At 36.6% G+C, this 17,972-nt stretch overlaps 1 protein-coding gene and 1 long non-coding RNA gene across 11 annotated transcripts in view; one reads left to right on the top strand and one right to left on the bottom strand.

The window, feature by feature from the left end:
• Positions 1–17,972, bottom strand: part of LOC115222095 (disks large 1 tumor suppressor protein) — a 598,849-nt gene that overhangs the window by 340,689 nt on the left and 240,188 nt on the right. Inside the window, exon 1 of one of the 10 annotated variants that reach the window (XM_029792207.2) lies at positions 8,402–8,737. The exons of the other annotated variants lie outside the window; for them this stretch is intronic. Within the exon in view, the coding sequence (XP_029648067.1) occupies positions 8,402–8,545 (144 nt within the window). The 5' untranslated portion in view covers positions 8,546–8,737. Of the gene's footprint in view, positions 1–8,401; positions 8,738–17,972 lie in introns of those variants that run through there. 10 annotated transcript variants of the gene reach the window in all.
• LOC118767177 lies at positions 8,759–17,460 on the top strand. Its single transcript, XR_005003080.1, has 3 exons — positions 8,759–8,879; positions 11,914–11,916; positions 17,353–17,460. It is a non-coding gene; the product is annotated as an uncharacterized LOC118767177 (long non-coding RNA).

The following is a 17,972-nucleotide window of genomic DNA, read 5'->3' on the forward strand; positions in this document are numbered from 1 at the left end:
GTCTGTGTGTGTGTGTGTACGTGCATGCATTTGTATTTCATTTTCTTTTAAACCTACTACTGCTTGACATGTGGATTATATGAAATTTCTAATTTTTATGTAACTCCAGCATAAATTTTTCATTGAACATTCAAGAATTGTATATTACACTATATAAGAAACACACTCTCAATACACCAACTCAGTTTTGTAACTTTCTGTCCAGTAGATAATCAAAAGCAAAGTGGATATAAATTTTAAAATTTATTTTATTCTAATTCTGAAGAAGCCTCTCGCCTTAATTTTCTGAACTTCATTACCTACATACATGAATGCTCTTTCATTGATAATGCTTTTCTATGTATATACTTAAATGTAAATGCTTTCCAAAATAAATCGCACTTCATGTTTGAAGCTCTGATGAAGTTATAGGGTGATACTCAAGCACTCAGTTGTGAGTGCAGAGCACCCAACAGCAGAAACAGCTTTCTTATTACTGCTCTATACTCAACTGACACATCATACTGAAGTGTATGTATATCGAGTTCTAACACCAGGTTATTAGCATTCCAATGCCTAATATATTGTATATACAGATGCATGAAGGTATTCCTGTAGTAATTAGTTTCTCCTGTACATTCTGCCAAATATGTACACACACATACATGGAGAGAGGGAGAGGGACAGAGAGAGATTATTATTATTATTATTATTATTATTATTATTTGATAACTTTACTCTTTGCAACCAATCTATTCCTCATGTCATTTCAAATATACCAAAAGATTAATGTAGAAAAGCTGATCTCATGAAAAATATCCTTCAGTAATCTAAAGTTGAGAAAATCCATATAAAAAGGATTTACTTTTTGTTTTTTCTTTCTTTCTTTAGCACCCTTTTTTTTTTGTTATTTGTATTTATTTTCATTTTAATCTCAGATTTAAAAAATAATCTTAAGAGTTGAGAACTCTCCAGAAGATAAAACTGTGTAAAGATTTAAAGCTTTAGAACAGTTGGCAGATAAGAGGAACTGGTAGAGCAACAGATTTAATAGAATCTGGATCAGTGGTTCTCAACCGTGGTCCATATGGCCCTTGAGGTGGCCCATGTAGGATTGGGTCCATGCAAGCAAAAGGGTAAATTGGAGATCAACAGTAGTGTTTTAATGGTCCAGGAAAAAAAGCTCCTTTGGATGTATTTATTGGATGAAACAGCTTGGTTTCTTTTTCAAATGTTTTACACAGTTCAGCTTCCACAAGCGAATGAGTGAGAAAGAAAATTGGAATTTTGAAAGAAGTAGCTATAAAACTAGTTTTTAAACATCAAATAACTAATGAGGGCCCATCTGATAGAAAAGGGTCCACAAATACAAAATTGGTTTGGAACCGCTAGTCTAGATTCCCAAGAAGATCATTTTTACCTTTCACCTTTCCACAGGAAATGAAATAACTACCTCTAATGTTATTGGCACTCAGTTGATCTGAGCATTCCAAAGACACGCATAGCCTTAATGTAGTTCTGAGGGAAATTCAGCATGACAGAGAATGTGACAAGGTCAGCTCTTTGGAATACAGGTACAACTCTTGCCAGCTGAGTAGACTGGAGCAATGTGAAATAACGTGTCTTGCTCAAGGACATACTGTACCAGTCATAGTTGAACTCCTGACCTTATGACCATGACCAAATACCCTAACCACTAAACCATACACCTTGGGGTAGATATATGTGGTTTCATCTTCCATCAGAAACAGCAGATGTTTCGATAAATAGAAGCTGACAACCAATGTTACCCAGTGACATCCATCCCAACTAGAGGACAAATTTTCAGAGATAAATATAAGTGCATTAATAGTGCTGACATAATAGTTCAACCAAATATTGATAAAGTGAAGTGGTAAGAAGAAGAAAAAGACGGAAAGGGAAAATAAAAGTTTTTACTACTATTTTAGATAAATTTCACCAACCACTACCACAACACCGAGCGGAACTGGAAATGAAGTAGAAACAATAGGTAGCGACAACAGGTAACAATAGATAAGGAGAGTAACAGTGCTAGCATATTTTACTATTTCCCTTCACCACTACTACTACCACTGATTCTTGTTGTGAAATTGGTCAAAAATATTATTGAGATGAAATCTACAGAGCTGTGTTGACGTCATTCGGTAAATCTCTGGCAATTAATAAAAACTGAAGTATTGTAAGGTTGCAGTGTCTGGGTGTGATCTTGTTTACCAAACAGGCTGTACAGATGTATGTGGGTGAGGCGGGTGTAAGTGGTAGCTGATGGTCTTCACCACACAAGAGGTGACAATCATTGTGTGCATGTGTGGAAACACACACACATCACATACATAGAATACACACAAATATATTCACAGACCTACACATGCCAAATTTATATATACACACCCAAATGTGTGTTTGTGCTTGCAGCCTCATTAATAAAGTATACTTATATGTACGTATATGTATTTATAGTGTGTGTATATGTGAATATGTCTGTATGTGTGTGTATAAATACATGCATATGTACACATATATAGGTGTATGTGTGTGTGTGTATACATGTGTGCATGTCTACACATGTGCATGTGCATATATGTGTATGTGCACACACACACATTACTGTGTGCGTGTGTGTCTGAGCTTTTGTCATTTCTCTCTACATAATGCGATAGTTGCAAACAAAATATGACATAAGATTGTATATATATATATATACATATATATATATATATATATACATATACATACACACAAAGTATAGGTGTTTAGTTCACAGGTGATCTAAATGATTAGGTACGCTATGTAAATGCTGTAATGGATGGATTAATCCCATACTTGGGGATATTCCAGAAACAGCTGTAAGACTTGGAATTTTTTCCAGTAATAATAATATTGTATATGACTTGAGATGTTTGCCTTGCCTTAATGTTTGTTGTCCTCTTTAACAATTATTTATCTACACAGAAATAATTTACTCTCAAAAGCATGATAATTTTAATACAATAACGTGAACAGGATAAACTATCCATATACTGCAGAAAAAATTGTTACCGGCCAGCCATGAGACTCGAACTCACATCCCTGTGATTACGCGTCAAGTGCTTTACCTTTAAGCTAAACTGCCCAGTAACGAGTCGTTAAATTTAACATATGATGAAACAAAATTTGCTCTAGAAGCGTCTTATAAAGCTAGATTTATCATCATCATCATCATCGTCGTTTAACGTCCGTTCTCCATGCTAGCATGGGTTGGACGGTTCGACCGGGGTTCTGGGAAGCAAGAAGGCTGCACCAGGCTCCAGTCTAATTTGGCAATGTTTCTACAGCTGGATGCCCTTCCTAACGCCAACCACTCCGTGAGTGTAGTGGGTGCTTTTTACGTGCCACCTGCACAGGTGCCAGGCGGGGCTGGCACGGCCACGGTCAGATTGGTGTATTTTATGTGCCACCGGCACAGAAGCCAGTCGAGGCGGTGCTGGCATCGGCCACGAGTCGGATAGTGCTTTTTACGTACCACCAGACCAGGGATCCTGGCTGGTTCAATTCGATTTCGATTTCGCTTGCCCCAACATGTCTTCACAAGCAAAGGGGGTTGGCAAGGGTGCCTGTCGTACGGTCGCATTGGAGTATTTTACGTGCCACGGCCACGAGTCGGATAGTGCTTTTTACGTACCACCAGACCAGGGATCCTGGCTGGTTCAATTCGATTTCGATTTCGCTTGCCCCAACATGTCTTCACAAGCAAAGGGGGTTGGCATGGGTGCCTGTCGTACGGTCGCATTGGAGTATTTTACGTGCCACGGCCACGAGTCGGATAGTGCTTTTTACGTACCACCAGGCCAGGGATCCTGGCTGGTTCAATTCGGTTTCGATTTCGATTTCGCTTGCCCCAACATGTCTTCGCAAGCATGGGGGGTTGGCATGGGTGTCTGTCGTCAGATGAGGTTCTATATCGACTTCGCTTGCCTCAACCGGTCTTTGTGTCCAAGGGAGGAAAGGCATTCATAAGTGGGCTGGGCTCACTTGTCCTGCCTGGTCTTCTCACGTACAGAATATTTCCAAAGGTCTCGGTCTCTGGTCATTTCCTCAGTGAGGCCTAAAGTTCGAAGGTCGTGCTTCACCACCTCGTCCCAGGTTTTCCTATCCTAAAATTGCAAAACAATTCGTTACTGGGCAGTAATCATCCTGGTTCCAAAAAACAACATGGTTATGTTGAGCAAATGTAGACTGAGATACAGGCGTCCCAGATGGACGAACAGACAGAATTTCACTTTTATTATTATAGAAAACAACCCATACAAGACTAGTCCTGTTTCCTTCTTGTAGAATTTTCAGATGAATTCAGATGAAGTGAAGGAAACTGGACTAGTTTTGTGAGAGACAACATTTTAATTAATAAATATGAACATAAATTTATGTCTATGTAGTAAAGGAAGGGGTTATTGCCAATGACTGACACAGCAGTGTCTTTATCAACTACAAAAGAGGTACTCATCGTCTTAAATCAATATCATTCATTATTGGTGATTAAACGTACATTTTACTTTATTTTTTTTTATTAAATATATTTATATAAAATTTATGATGAAAGTAAACAAAGTTTGCTTTAGAAGCGTTGAAATGTATTGAAAGATAAGGAAATAATTTATTCTCAAAACACATGATTATGCTAATACAATAGCAGGAACAGATAAACTTTCCATATATTGCAGAAAAAATCGTTACCGGCCAGCCATGAGACTTGAACTCACATCCCTGTGATTACACATCAGGTGCTTTACGTTTAAGCATGAAAATACAAAGTTTGGTAGCTTAGTGTTTTATGTGTAGTCACAGAATAAAGTAGATTCCTTGGAAAAGAAGCGATGGCATCAAGTAAAGACTTCAACCACAAATTAAAGGTCTCATCCAACCTATGCCAGTATAGAAAAGGTTGATGTAAAATCAGCAATGATGATGATGATGGTGGTGACAATAGAGATAGAGACACACACACACACACACACACACACACTACACACCTTGTGCCTTTAAACCTCTGATGAAGTCATAAGGGTACAGTGATGACATATATCTTGGGTCACTAATCTGGGTGGAGCTCTTTTCTCTCCACACCTGGTCACAACTAATTTTTTTTTTTAAGGAGAAACAGACATCCCACCACCCCCAGGAGTGAATTGTTATTTTATTATGAATATTACAATGATGAAAACCTTAATTCACCGACCTAAGCAAGATTGAACTGTAAACCCTCAATGCTGGACTGAATAGCACACAGAATCCCATCTCATGATTCAACAAATCTACTTATCTCTCTCTCTCTCACACACACACACACACACATATATACATACATGTATACATACATATACACATGTATGCATACACATACACACATACATACACATGCATACATACACACACATGTATACATACAAATACATAACACTCATACATACACACACACAAACATATATACTCTTATATTCATATACTTACACACACAGAAACTCAGATACATTCATATACACACATACACACACATATTTACATACACATATTCACACACACACACTCACCACTGTTATTGTAGTTTCCCCTCATTGTTAAGAACCATTCAATAAAAGTTTCCCTTCCCATCCAAACTTATACATAAACACACAGATGTGCTAAAGGGTTTTAATCTCTTTAAAAGAATAAATAACTTGCCTAAGAAACATCAATATTTCTATAACTATTTGAACTTCAAATCTTCACACACACACACACACACACACACACGTGCATGCGCATTGGTTGAATATGTTGTCAAGTGAGACTTCAAGAGACAGTAAGAAAAGAATTTCATAACATATTTGATTCTTCTCTCAGTATTGTGTCATCCCACCAGTAAATGGTTTGTTTTTTTATTAACTCTTCAGCATTCAGATTACTCTGTCAAATGTAATGCTTATTTATTCATATAGTCTTTAATACATCATGCATTATCTCATGGCTTGAAGATTTCAATAATGCAATTGTTTATTTTCACTTTGACATTGTAGAGTAGGTGTGAGATGTTGGATCCGGCCAGTTTGACAATAAAAGAGACAATATTTTGGCTGGATATGGGTGGTTCAAACGCTAAAGGGTTAAACCTGCTATAAATAATAACCTTCGTCTGGTATGCATTCATACCTTCAGTCATACATTACATACAACATATGCACACAATACATATATGTATCTAAACAAACATGCAATGAAGCAGTGATGTAATACATTCAAAGAAACATAAACATGAGATCATTGTTCCATTAGAGATTCTTGACAATATTTCACATTCCCAGAACCAAGTTAAATCCCACTTAATCATTCAATAATAGTTTAAGTTAGATTTCTTTCAACCCACCAACCACATCCAATTTTCTACAACAATCCCTTCAAAGGTTGGTTTTTGCTTTCTATACCACATGAAAGTAGAGTGCATAAAAGAACCAGTACATGTACCAGCAATTTACTGGTGTCAACTCCAAACCAAACGCAAAGCATGATGTGAAAAATACTTTAATAATTCTTTTTCTATCCACCAGGAAATCATCAAAAAGGTAGTTGAAGACATGTGCAGCTATCTGCATCACACAAGCTGCAGGAATGTCTCTGCAGATCACTGCACACTATGGATGTATGTATATGTGACAGTGGTGTATATTCTGTGTAATACTGTCACAGAAATCTGACAGTAGGAATGTGGTGGGGAAGATAGCTTTCAAATGTGTATTTTATAGCATCTGTGTATATGTTTGCATGTAGAAATGTTTACGACAATGTTGTGTGTGTGTCTGTGTGTCTGTGTATGCTTATTTATTTATGTAGATTGTGTTTGTGTAGGTGTGTATGGAGTATATAAAATAGTGTATTGTCACAGACATGAGACAGTAGGAAAATGGATTTTACCTGTGTATATTACATTTGTGCGCGTATATGATTGTCACAGGTAGGTGAGTGTGTGTGTGTGTGTGTGTAAGTGATTATATATCAAAGAGTTGCATGTATGTACACAGCATTTATGTTAGTATGCTTGTTGCAGCAACTTTTTTGTATGTAAGTAGTAGCAGTAGTAGTATGATTTAGTATGTACATCTCTGTGTATGTTGAGATAATTAGTACGTGTATATACCAATGTCATTTCACTAAAGGATGTATAGTTTTGTGTGTGTATATGTATGTGTGCATGCACATGCATATTTGTTTAAATAATTTTTTTTTACTCTCTTTTCACACAAATGCATTTGTACAGACATATATAGGTATATAAATACATTCCCGTATACACATGAACATATGTACACACACACACACAGCAGGTAGTAGTAGAGGCTATAGTAGGACGAGTACAGGCAGCAGTAGATACAGTAGTTAAAGCTGTAATACATAGTAGTAGTAGTAGCAGCAGTACTAGTAGTAGTCTCAACTCTGTACAATTACCATTATTGATGGAATTGCAGTATTTCTGTCAGGTGTATGGAAAATCCACAGAAATTCTTTGACAGAGTTTTCATGTCAACTGAGGAACTTAGCGGTGGTGGTGGTGGTGGTGGTGGTGTAGAAGTGACAGTGATGTTTGGATGGAAAGGGAAACTTATTGAATGATTCTTAACAACAAAGGGGAAACTACAACAACAACATCAACAGTGATGAGTGTGTATGCGTGAATATATGTATACAGATATGGGTGTGTATGAGTGTATATGAATGTATCTATGAGTTTGTGTGCATATGTGGTGTATGTGTGCATGTATATATGTATGTGTATATGTTCCTCTGTGTGTGTGTGTGTGTAAGTATGGATGTACATGTGTGCACACATGCATGTGCATGTGTGTGGGCATGTACATGTTTGTACATGAATATATGTATGTGTATGCATCATGTGCATGCTGGTATGCACATGTGAGTGTACATGTGTGCATATATACATTATGCACACATGTATGTATATCTGTGTTGAAAACTTACTGTTCAAAGTGCAACTATTAAATTCTCAACAACAACATTTACAGGAAATATACCTGTGCAAGAGTTTACAAGAGTTTGTGGGAGAAGTAGATGAGGTGACTGTGGTGGTAGTGGTGTCAGGAGTGGCGACTTTGAGGGGGTGTGTGTAGTAGCAGAAATAGTAGTAGTAGTAGTGTGGTGGTGGTTATAGAGGTGTGGTGGGAGCTAGAGAGTCAAGGTGGGAGCTATCGTCACTCTCACTGCTGTCGTGTTCCCTAAACAAGGCACTGGAGCTTCCTTGCCCCCATTCACGTATTGGTAGCCCAGAGATGCTGCTGACGAGATCAAGTACTCTCACATACACCTAACACACGACACAGCAAATATAGACATGTATTTTTTTTTTCTAATCAGAAACAAGGTAGAGAAAACTTACAAATGAATTGCAGATATAGTCAATGTCATACGTAATAGTGTCGACATGTTTCCGAAAACTGACCGTCTTCCCACGATGCCTGAACCGGTAGTGTAACCATGACATTAACATCCTGGGTATATCCACAGCACAGGTTAGAATCATAATAGATACACAGCCAAGTGACAATCACTTGGGAAAGCTCTCAGGTGATTCCAGATGATGTTATCGTCTCTGGGTACATCCACAGCAGAATTTAGAAGCATAATAGATGAAAAGGATAAGGTGGAATTTACCACAATTAGATCTCGGGTGATTACAGATGATGTCACAGTGTTTGGAAATTAACAACTGATTCTTTCATAATGGCTAACAAAGTTTACAATAAGGAAAATAAGGAGGGTGAAGATAATAATGACAGCACTGGTACTGGTGATAACAACAATGTTAGTGATGATGATATCAATATCACTGATAAACTTCAATTCTTTGAAAAATGGTGCGTAATTTAGTTCCATGTATTTTTCTTTTATCTTCTATCTTTTTTTTTTTTTTGTTGAATTTTTATCTTGAGTTCTTGCTGAAGTATCAAACACTAATGTTTCTATAACATTCCACAGAAATCATAAACATTGAGAAGAATCGAGAAAAGATACAGAAAGAAACAGAACAAATATATATAAACACATACACCGCATTTAAAACTTTTTTTTTCCTCTCTTGTTTTTCTTAGAAATAATAACAAAATATAAAGAACGCAAAAATGCTTGGAATTAAATTGAATGAATGTTTGACAAGATAATCCAAATGGAAAGTTGGTTTGCTCACTGCTACATTTACCATATTTCAAAGTTATACAGAAAGAATGAGACAGAGAGAGAAAGAGAAAGGGAAAAGAGAATTTTTTTTTTTTTTTGCTGTCTAATTGGTAGCTGGAATCTGTAATGATAAGTTACCAGTTTGTAGCGGGAATAACATAAGTATATGGGTGGGCAGTGGCGAACGGAATCCTGGCAGTGAATATCACCAGTATTAATATTTTCCGTTGAACTTTGAATATTTCTGAATATGGTAATAATAAACTTAATTGAATGCCAGTGATTTAATTTTCAAAAACTAAATGAATAAATAAATAATAATAATAATAATTATATATATTCCATATAAAATACGATATGTAATGAAATATGATATATATTGGATAAAGAATAGATATGAATTGTGTGTAATTAAATTTAAAAGAAAAAATTAAATATATTATGGAACCAGTAGGGGTTGGAACCTTAAAGGATCAAGCAAAATAAAAAGGGTGGAAGAGGGGTGGAATGGGTGTTGGTTGATTGAATAACAAATTACTAATGAAAATGTTGAATACTAAAAACAAGCAAAAAAAAAGACAATTTAGCTATTTCTGAGATAAACTGATTATTTGGTGTAAAGTCCAGCTTTTAAAAAGTTTGTCAATAAACAAGACTTTTTTTTTTTTTAAATAATCAACAACAAAGAGAATTGGTAAGTATCCACTTCTGGTTGCTATGGTGACAAGCTCAGCGAGAGACTTGCTTTGTTTTGTTATACTTTTGTCATCCTCCTCCCACTTTGACAGACGTCTGCACACCAATGATGCTAAATGAACGTGTGAGCACTTCAAAGCTTTGTATTAAAACACTGACACACACTGAACACTGGTTCTGCGATGTGTGTGTGTGCATTCAGGCAGGTGTGTATGCAAGCAGGCAGATGTACATGGATGCAGGTATGTGTGTTTGCATATAAGTAGGGGTGTCTGTATGTGTGTGGAAATGCATGCATACGCATGCATCTATCTGCAAAGTTACATGTATGTGTGTACACGCAGACATGTCTGTGTCAGTTTATGAAGATGGTATATGTGTGTGTGTGTGTGTGTATAAGCATACAGGTATGTGTGTGTTTCTGTTTATGAAGATGCATATAAATGTATGTGCATCTGCAAGGAAATGTTTTTGTATGCACGTGCAGATATACATACGTGTATGTGCCTGGATCTATATATAGACGTGTCAATACATATGGCTGGAGCCGTACATGTTACTTTTGTCTCTCTCTCTTGCTACATGCACAAACATTTCACATGGTGGTATTTTCCACATTCTACACACACACACACATCAGGGGTACGCTGCAAGTGTGTGCAACAATAACACAATCATCAATACCACAACTGCAACCAACATAAATACCACCGCCGCCACAACCATTACAACCACAACCCTGCCACTACAACTACTTTAACCACCACTGATACAACCACCCTTACTACCAGAGCCGCCACAGCCACCACCATAATTACTACTACTGACACAACCCCCCTCACCATCACCATAGCCACAACCACTGACACCACCACCACCACCACCATCACACTTTCACTTCCTGTTTCATTTTTATTATTCTTTCTACTGTTAAGTACACAGTCAGTATCTGCCCCACCCCTCCCTCTTTCCCTCCTTTACAGTACTACGACCTATGCCACCCCACTGTCTTTACCACAGTACTTACTACAACACATACCACACCTGTCTCTATCACAGTGCTAGAGCCTACACCATTTCACTACCACTACTCCCTGTACTACAACACATACCACACTTCACTGTCACTACCAGAGTACTACAGCCTACACACACACACACACACACAACCTCACCTGCAGCTAAACACATCAGATCAATAGTGAAGTGCTACAATAGTAACCTAGCAGCAGCGGAAACAGCAGCAATAGTAGAGGCAGCAGTACAGGTGGTGGTGGCGGCAGTAATGGTAGTGGTGGTGATTGTGATTATGGTAGTGGTAGTAGTGACAGAGGTGGTCACACTGATAATAATTGTGATGTGGTTGTTGTAGAGATTGTGGTGGTCGTGGTGATAGTAATGAGAGTGGTGGTGATGGAGGTGGTGACGACGTGGTTCTTATAGTCATTACAATCAGAACTTATGTGATGATTGTGACTATACTGTGTATGTGTAACAAAACAAATACTCTATGTGTGTGTGTGTGTGTGGTGTGTGTGTGTGGATCATGGATGTGAGCACAAGCGTGTGGAATGTTCAATGTCTGATAGGAATTTGGTACACACACACAATCAGTAGCACAAATGTATGGAGTGCATAAATGCATTTATATACACATACCTATAATGTCTGTGCATGTATACACACACACACACACACACACACACACACACACGAGGGGGTGCTGAAAAGTTCCTTGCTTTGGATAAAAGAAAATAGAGGAGGATCAGTTAATTCTGATTTTATTCAACATATTCCCCTCCTCACAGATTCACACACTTACTGCAGAAGTCCTTCAGTTTTTCTAAACTCTGTAAAAGAACTTGGAATGTTGAGCCTCTAACCAGGCCTTTGGCAAGATCCTTAAAGCCAGGAACTTTTCAGCACCCTGTTGTGTGTGTGTGTGTGTGTGTGTGTGTGTGATATGTATTGAGAAAGAGAGAAAGAGGAATGTCTGTTTTTGGTGAGAGAGAGAGAGAGAGTGTGTGTGTGTGTGTGTGCAGTCACATCTATGATAAAAAAGAATGTAATCAGTAGATATAAAAAACAACGACAAGAAGAGAGGCAGCGAAATCATAGAGAAATACAGAAAACCAATGATAATTAAACAAGGAAATCACCTCGACAAGAGAGAGAGACAGGCATGCATGCAGATACATTTTTGTAAACTCGTGTGTGTGAGTGTGTACACACACACACACAAAGGATACATATATCATTGATAAATATACATACATATATATACATGCACACACACACACACACAAATAAATATAAACACTCACACACACACACAGAAGCACTTTATAATGTGCTTCAACATATATGAATTAGGGCTTTATATCGAAACAACATTAAATTCCCCTACACCAATATTACACTATATATACATATGTATATATATATATATACACACACACAGCACCTGTAACTGTATATTTGGAGTTAAGGCTATAACACAGAAGTTTCTCATAAAACTGAAATAATTACTTAAAACAAATTATTGCTATTTTAAGTCCTTCATTATGAGCATTTCACTAATCTAATAAAATTTCAGAACTTCATAAAATTACACAGTTACAAAACCTGTTACCAGACAATGTATGTGAAATATAAAACGTGATTTAACATTGTCCCTCTATCTCATATTTCTGTTTAGTCATGATTCCATGATATATATGCATAGTTTATTGAAGTTGGCTTTATAGTTCGAATACTTTCATGGCATGGGTTTGTAAAGAAATATGAATGGCTAAATATAAAGTTATGGGATTTTATATGATCAGTTGAACAGCTGTAATGAAGGATTTCAAATATCAATAATTTGTTTTCTATAATTATTTCAATTTTACATACATAGGCACAACAGGTATGGCTGTGTGGTAAGAAGCTCGCTTCCTAACCACATGGCACCTTGGGCAAGTGTCTTCAATAGTCTTGGGCCAACCAAAGCCTTGTGACTGGATTTAGTAGAAACTGTATATGTGTGTGTCTTTCTGTGTCTCCCACCACCATTTGACAACTGGTGTTGGTGCATTTACATCCCTGTAACTTGTCGGCAAAAGAGACAATTAGAGCAAGTACCAGGGTTGATACTTTCGGCTAAAAACTCTTGAAGGTGGTGCTCCAGCAAGGCTACAATCTAATGGCTAAACAAGTAAAAGATAAAACACATGCACACACGCACCTGCATATACATACATATAGCTATATACACATATACATCTTTATACATATACACATATATTTGTGTGTGTGTATGTGTAAATCATTTGTGATTTGCCTTTACAGATATACAAGCAAGGCTGTGTGGTTACAAAGTTAGCTTTACAACCCTATTGTTTCAGGTGAAGTTCCACTGTATAGCACTTTATGCAAGTGTCCTCTACTATAGCCCCAGGACAACAAATGCCTTATATGAATGAATACATACATACACACACACCTGACAACCAGTGTTGGCTTGTTTACATCCTCATAACTTAGCAGTTCAGCAAAAGAGACTGACAGAATAAGTTCCAGGCTTAAAAATAAGTACTAGGGTTGATTTGTCCAACTAAACCCTTGGAAGTGGTGCTCCAGTATGGTCACAGTCCAATGACTGAAATAAGATGAAAATCATTGCATATAATGAAACCTACAGGTAAGGGTTGCTAATACGCAAGGATACTCGTCCAACGACGGGGTGTGGTGGTATGAGGTTCCATAGAAACAACCACACAAGGTGTTCTATTGAAATCAACAGCCAGCTGCTAAGTAAACAAATCCGTTCTCAACAAAAAACATTCTAACTGGTTAATTGTTATTTTAGCTACACAAATTATGTAAATGTTATCAAGTTATGCTAATTAAACAGTTTATGTTGTTATTAATTAAAAAGAGATATTAATTACCTCTGTCTAAAAATAATCTCATTAAAAGAACTATACAAGAACTATACCTGCTTAAAACTGTCAGAGAAAACAACAGCAACAAATGTGTTTTTTTTAATGGTTTCAACCATTGCAATGCAGCCATGCTGGAGCACTACCATTCATGGGTTTTCCATTGATGAACTCCAGTATTTATTCTTGTCTGGTACTTACTTTAGCAACCTCTATCATTCACAGATTGTCGTACAAAATCGAAAATAAATAAATGTGATTCCAGGCCTTTCATTTGTTTGAAGTTGGAGTATTTGGGGTAAAAAAAAAAATAAATAAAATAGAATCAGGTAAGAACATATTTAAGGTTTCTGCTGTTGGAAACAAAGGATTTTGCACAGAATACACATCAGGCTGAGTAAAAAGTAAGTAATGCTTTGAAATGTGAAATTCATCATAATATATTTCAAAAATGTGGATATTTTATTCACCAAAGTAAGTACCATTACAATCAACACATTTTTGCCAACAAGTTACAAGTTTGTTTGTTCTGGTAATATAAAAATCTGGAGTTCTGGAACTGATGAACTCTTTGAATGCACTTTCAGCTGGATGCCCTTCCTAATGCCAACCACTCCGAGAATGTAGTGGGTGCTTTTACGTGCCACCGGCACAGGGCCAGTCAGGCGGTACTGGCAACGACCTCGCTCGAATCTTTTACACATGCACAGGTGCCAGTAAGGCGATGCTGGTAACGATCATGCTCGAATGGTGTCTTCTACGTGCCACCAGCACAGAGGCCAGATAGCCGCTCTGGCAACGATCACGCTCGGATGGTGCTCTTAATACCCTACTAGCACGGGGCTCAAGTGCCAGTAAGGCAACGCTGGTAACAATCATGCTCGAATGGTGCCTTTTAAGTGCCACTGGCACGGAAGCCAGTTATTTTCTCAAATTATGAAAATGTAGCACTGGTGGTGTAATATGGTGGTTGTGTGAAGTCTGTGATGGATCACTGGTGCTACATTCAGCAGTTAATGTATCAAAGCAAAGAGATCAGATCAAAACACAAACGCTTTCTATCATTGGCATCCACTCACCCAACCAACCTACCAAAGTGGAGTCTGAGAGAGTTTACACTGATCGCCGCCGTAAGTGACTGAGGTTAACACAAAACTGTAGCGTATCTCGATATTTGATCGCTATTCTCTGAAAATCGTATTGTGATTGCATGTCTCAGACAGAGAGACAAGGAAACACTTGCTTAATCACCATTGTTCACCTTATTTCTTTGTAATATTTGGTTCTCCAATATAGCAGTTATTTCTTTTTGCACTTGCTTTTAAGTAAAAAAAAAAAGCCTGTAATAACATGATAACTTTGTGAATAGCAAAAACTAGAAACCACAATGTGATGGCTAACAGCTCACCAATTTGGTTGGTGCAAAATGAAGGAGCATAAAAGGAAAAGGAAGAAAAAAATAAAACAGGCGGGGGGGGGGGGTAAAACAGTAATAAAAGAAAAGAAAGCAGCAGCAACCACAACAACAAAAAAAGTAGCATCAGTATTATACGGCAACATGTACTCTATCATATTTTGATACAAGAATGAAAAATTTCACTTTGTAGTGAATGGGTTGTATTGAAATTTCTAACAATTAAATAACACAGAATTTGTTATAATTCATTCTTATTCAGGATTTCACTTCTCCACTAACACAGATTTGAAATAGGATTTTTTCCCCACTCCAGTCAGACAGTCAAATTTTCTAACACAGAATCAGGCACAGAAGGACTTGCTGATCATTTGAAATCCTTACTAAAAACAGAGCAGGTTGGGGTATGTTTCTGACAGAATTATTGTAATTTCATCAACAACGGTAATTTTCCAGACACCATCACTACCTCTAGCACAGCCACCAACACCATCGATACTGCCACTGTATTTATTAACCATCAAAGAATGAAAGGTAAAGTGGAAAGAAAGGTAACGAGGATTTGATTTCAGAACACATGACATATTCAAATATCAAAAAGGTATTTAGTAATGTATTGTACCATTACTGTTATACACTATCTTATAGAAATGATAATATCAATGGCTTCAAATTTTGGCACAAGGCCAGTAATTTTGAGGGTGGGGCTAAGTTGATTGTATCCTTTCCGTGTTCAACTGGTGCTTATTTTATTGTCCCTGAAAGGATGAAAGGCAAAGTCAACCTCAATGGAATTTGAACTTAGAACTAAAGACATGAAATGTTGCTAAGCATTTTGTCCAGCATGCGAGTGATTCTGTCAGCTTGCCCCCTCAGTTAAATATTTAAATCACCTGAAGAATGACTGTAACTCAAAATTTTAAGAATTGGACAGCCATGAAACGATCGTAGTGTTATTCTAATTATCTTTTTGAATAATTTTGATATATATTTAAAATAATATAAATTAATTAATCTTATGTATTGGCTTAAGTTTTTCATTGTATGATTTGCCTAATAGTGGTTTTATCTCTAATTTAATTTAATATAATATATATATATATATATATATACATACACACACACACACACACACATATATATATGTATATATATATATATATATATATATATAAATTTATATTGACAAGAAACAAGCTGCTAGATTTATGCCAATGAAAGAGGTGAAGTAATGGGATGGGATGTGGTGATGTTCATATATTTTTCAAGTGTATTGATTGCATAAAATGAAATAAAATACAATTGCTCTGTGAAACTGGGTTTCTACCATAATCATTGGTAGTTTGCATATTTTGCTACAGTTAACAACAACAACAACAGCAATAATAATGGCTTCTTACCTGAATAATAACAATAACGACATGACAAACCATTATGAGTAGCTTCTCAATGGTTTTAAGTGGATATAAAGAGAGATTAGTTAATTGTTCAAGTGGCACTGAAGTAATCAAGAATTCTTCAGAACAGAGTTTCAGGACACTTTTGTTATTGAAATCTTTTGTTATTGAACAATATTGATTAACAAAAGCATTCTCTAGAAATTTTGCATGTGCCAAGAGAGGTTGGCTTCTCGAAGACAGGCAATTTCACACTTCAGAAGAAGCACGTGTCTTCTGCTTTTTGTAAAATGGTTAAGTCATTCAGAAAGAGATCCATTAAACGTTCCAGATCTAATATTGGATTGGCTAAACGGTTTAAAATTCCAGTAAATCATTAAACAAGGAAACCACCAAGTCATCATTTGACCTGCTATAATAGTGGCTAAATATTCCATTAGCATGGAAAAAATAAAATAAAAAAGACACACTGAACAATTTAGCTATAGTTTGACTGAAGGACACATTAGGTAATGTAATTGTAGATGCACTATATCTATAGAAAAAGGGGACAGATGGCCTATAATATCTGCTTCTGAACTGTTTTAAAACACCACCACCATCATCATCTTCAACAACAAAAACATATAGAGCATCAGAAAAATTGCTTAGCAATATTTGTTTCAGTTCTTTATAGTCTTTGCTTGACTACCACTTAAGTCAACTTTGTTCTCTATCTTTTCAGGGTTGATAAAATAAAGTTCCAACCTAGAAAATGGAGTTGATGGCATCAGCTAACCCCTTTCCTCTCAAAATTGCTAAACTAGTGCCTGGATAAAAAATGTATTCTGTTTTTTTTTACATTCCAAGTTCAAATCCAACCAAGATAAGCCTTGGTTTTCAAAGGTTGGAGGTTGGTAGAATTGTTAGAGCATCAGAAAAGAAATACTTTCTGGCATTTGTTCCAGCTCCGTACATTCTAAGTTCAAATCCAGCTGAGGTGACCTTTGCCTTCCATTCTTTCAGAGCTGATTAAATAAAGTACCAGTCAAGTACTGTGGTCAATAATAACTTACTCCTCTACCTTACCCTTTTAACATTTTTATCCATCCATACCCAACCTAAATGTTCTCTACCTGTTTTATGTTTAAACTGACCAGATACAACTTCTCACACCTAACCTATAATGTCCTCCCAAAAATATACAAACACACCATTAAAATCTCAAAGCCACAACATAATTCAAAACAATGTGAATAAATAAGCATAAAAGATACTTGGCCAACATGTCATACAATGAGATCGAACCCAAAACTTCATGGCTGCAAAGTGAACTAATATATGCCCTTACTGCATCTATAGTTC

This window comes from Octopus sinensis, linkage group LG19, assembly GCF_006345805.1.
Source record: "Octopus sinensis linkage group LG19, ASM634580v1, whole genome shotgun sequence".
In the NCBI taxonomy this organism is placed as follows: Eukaryota; Metazoa; Mollusca; class Cephalopoda; order Octopoda; family Octopodidae; genus Octopus; species Octopus sinensis.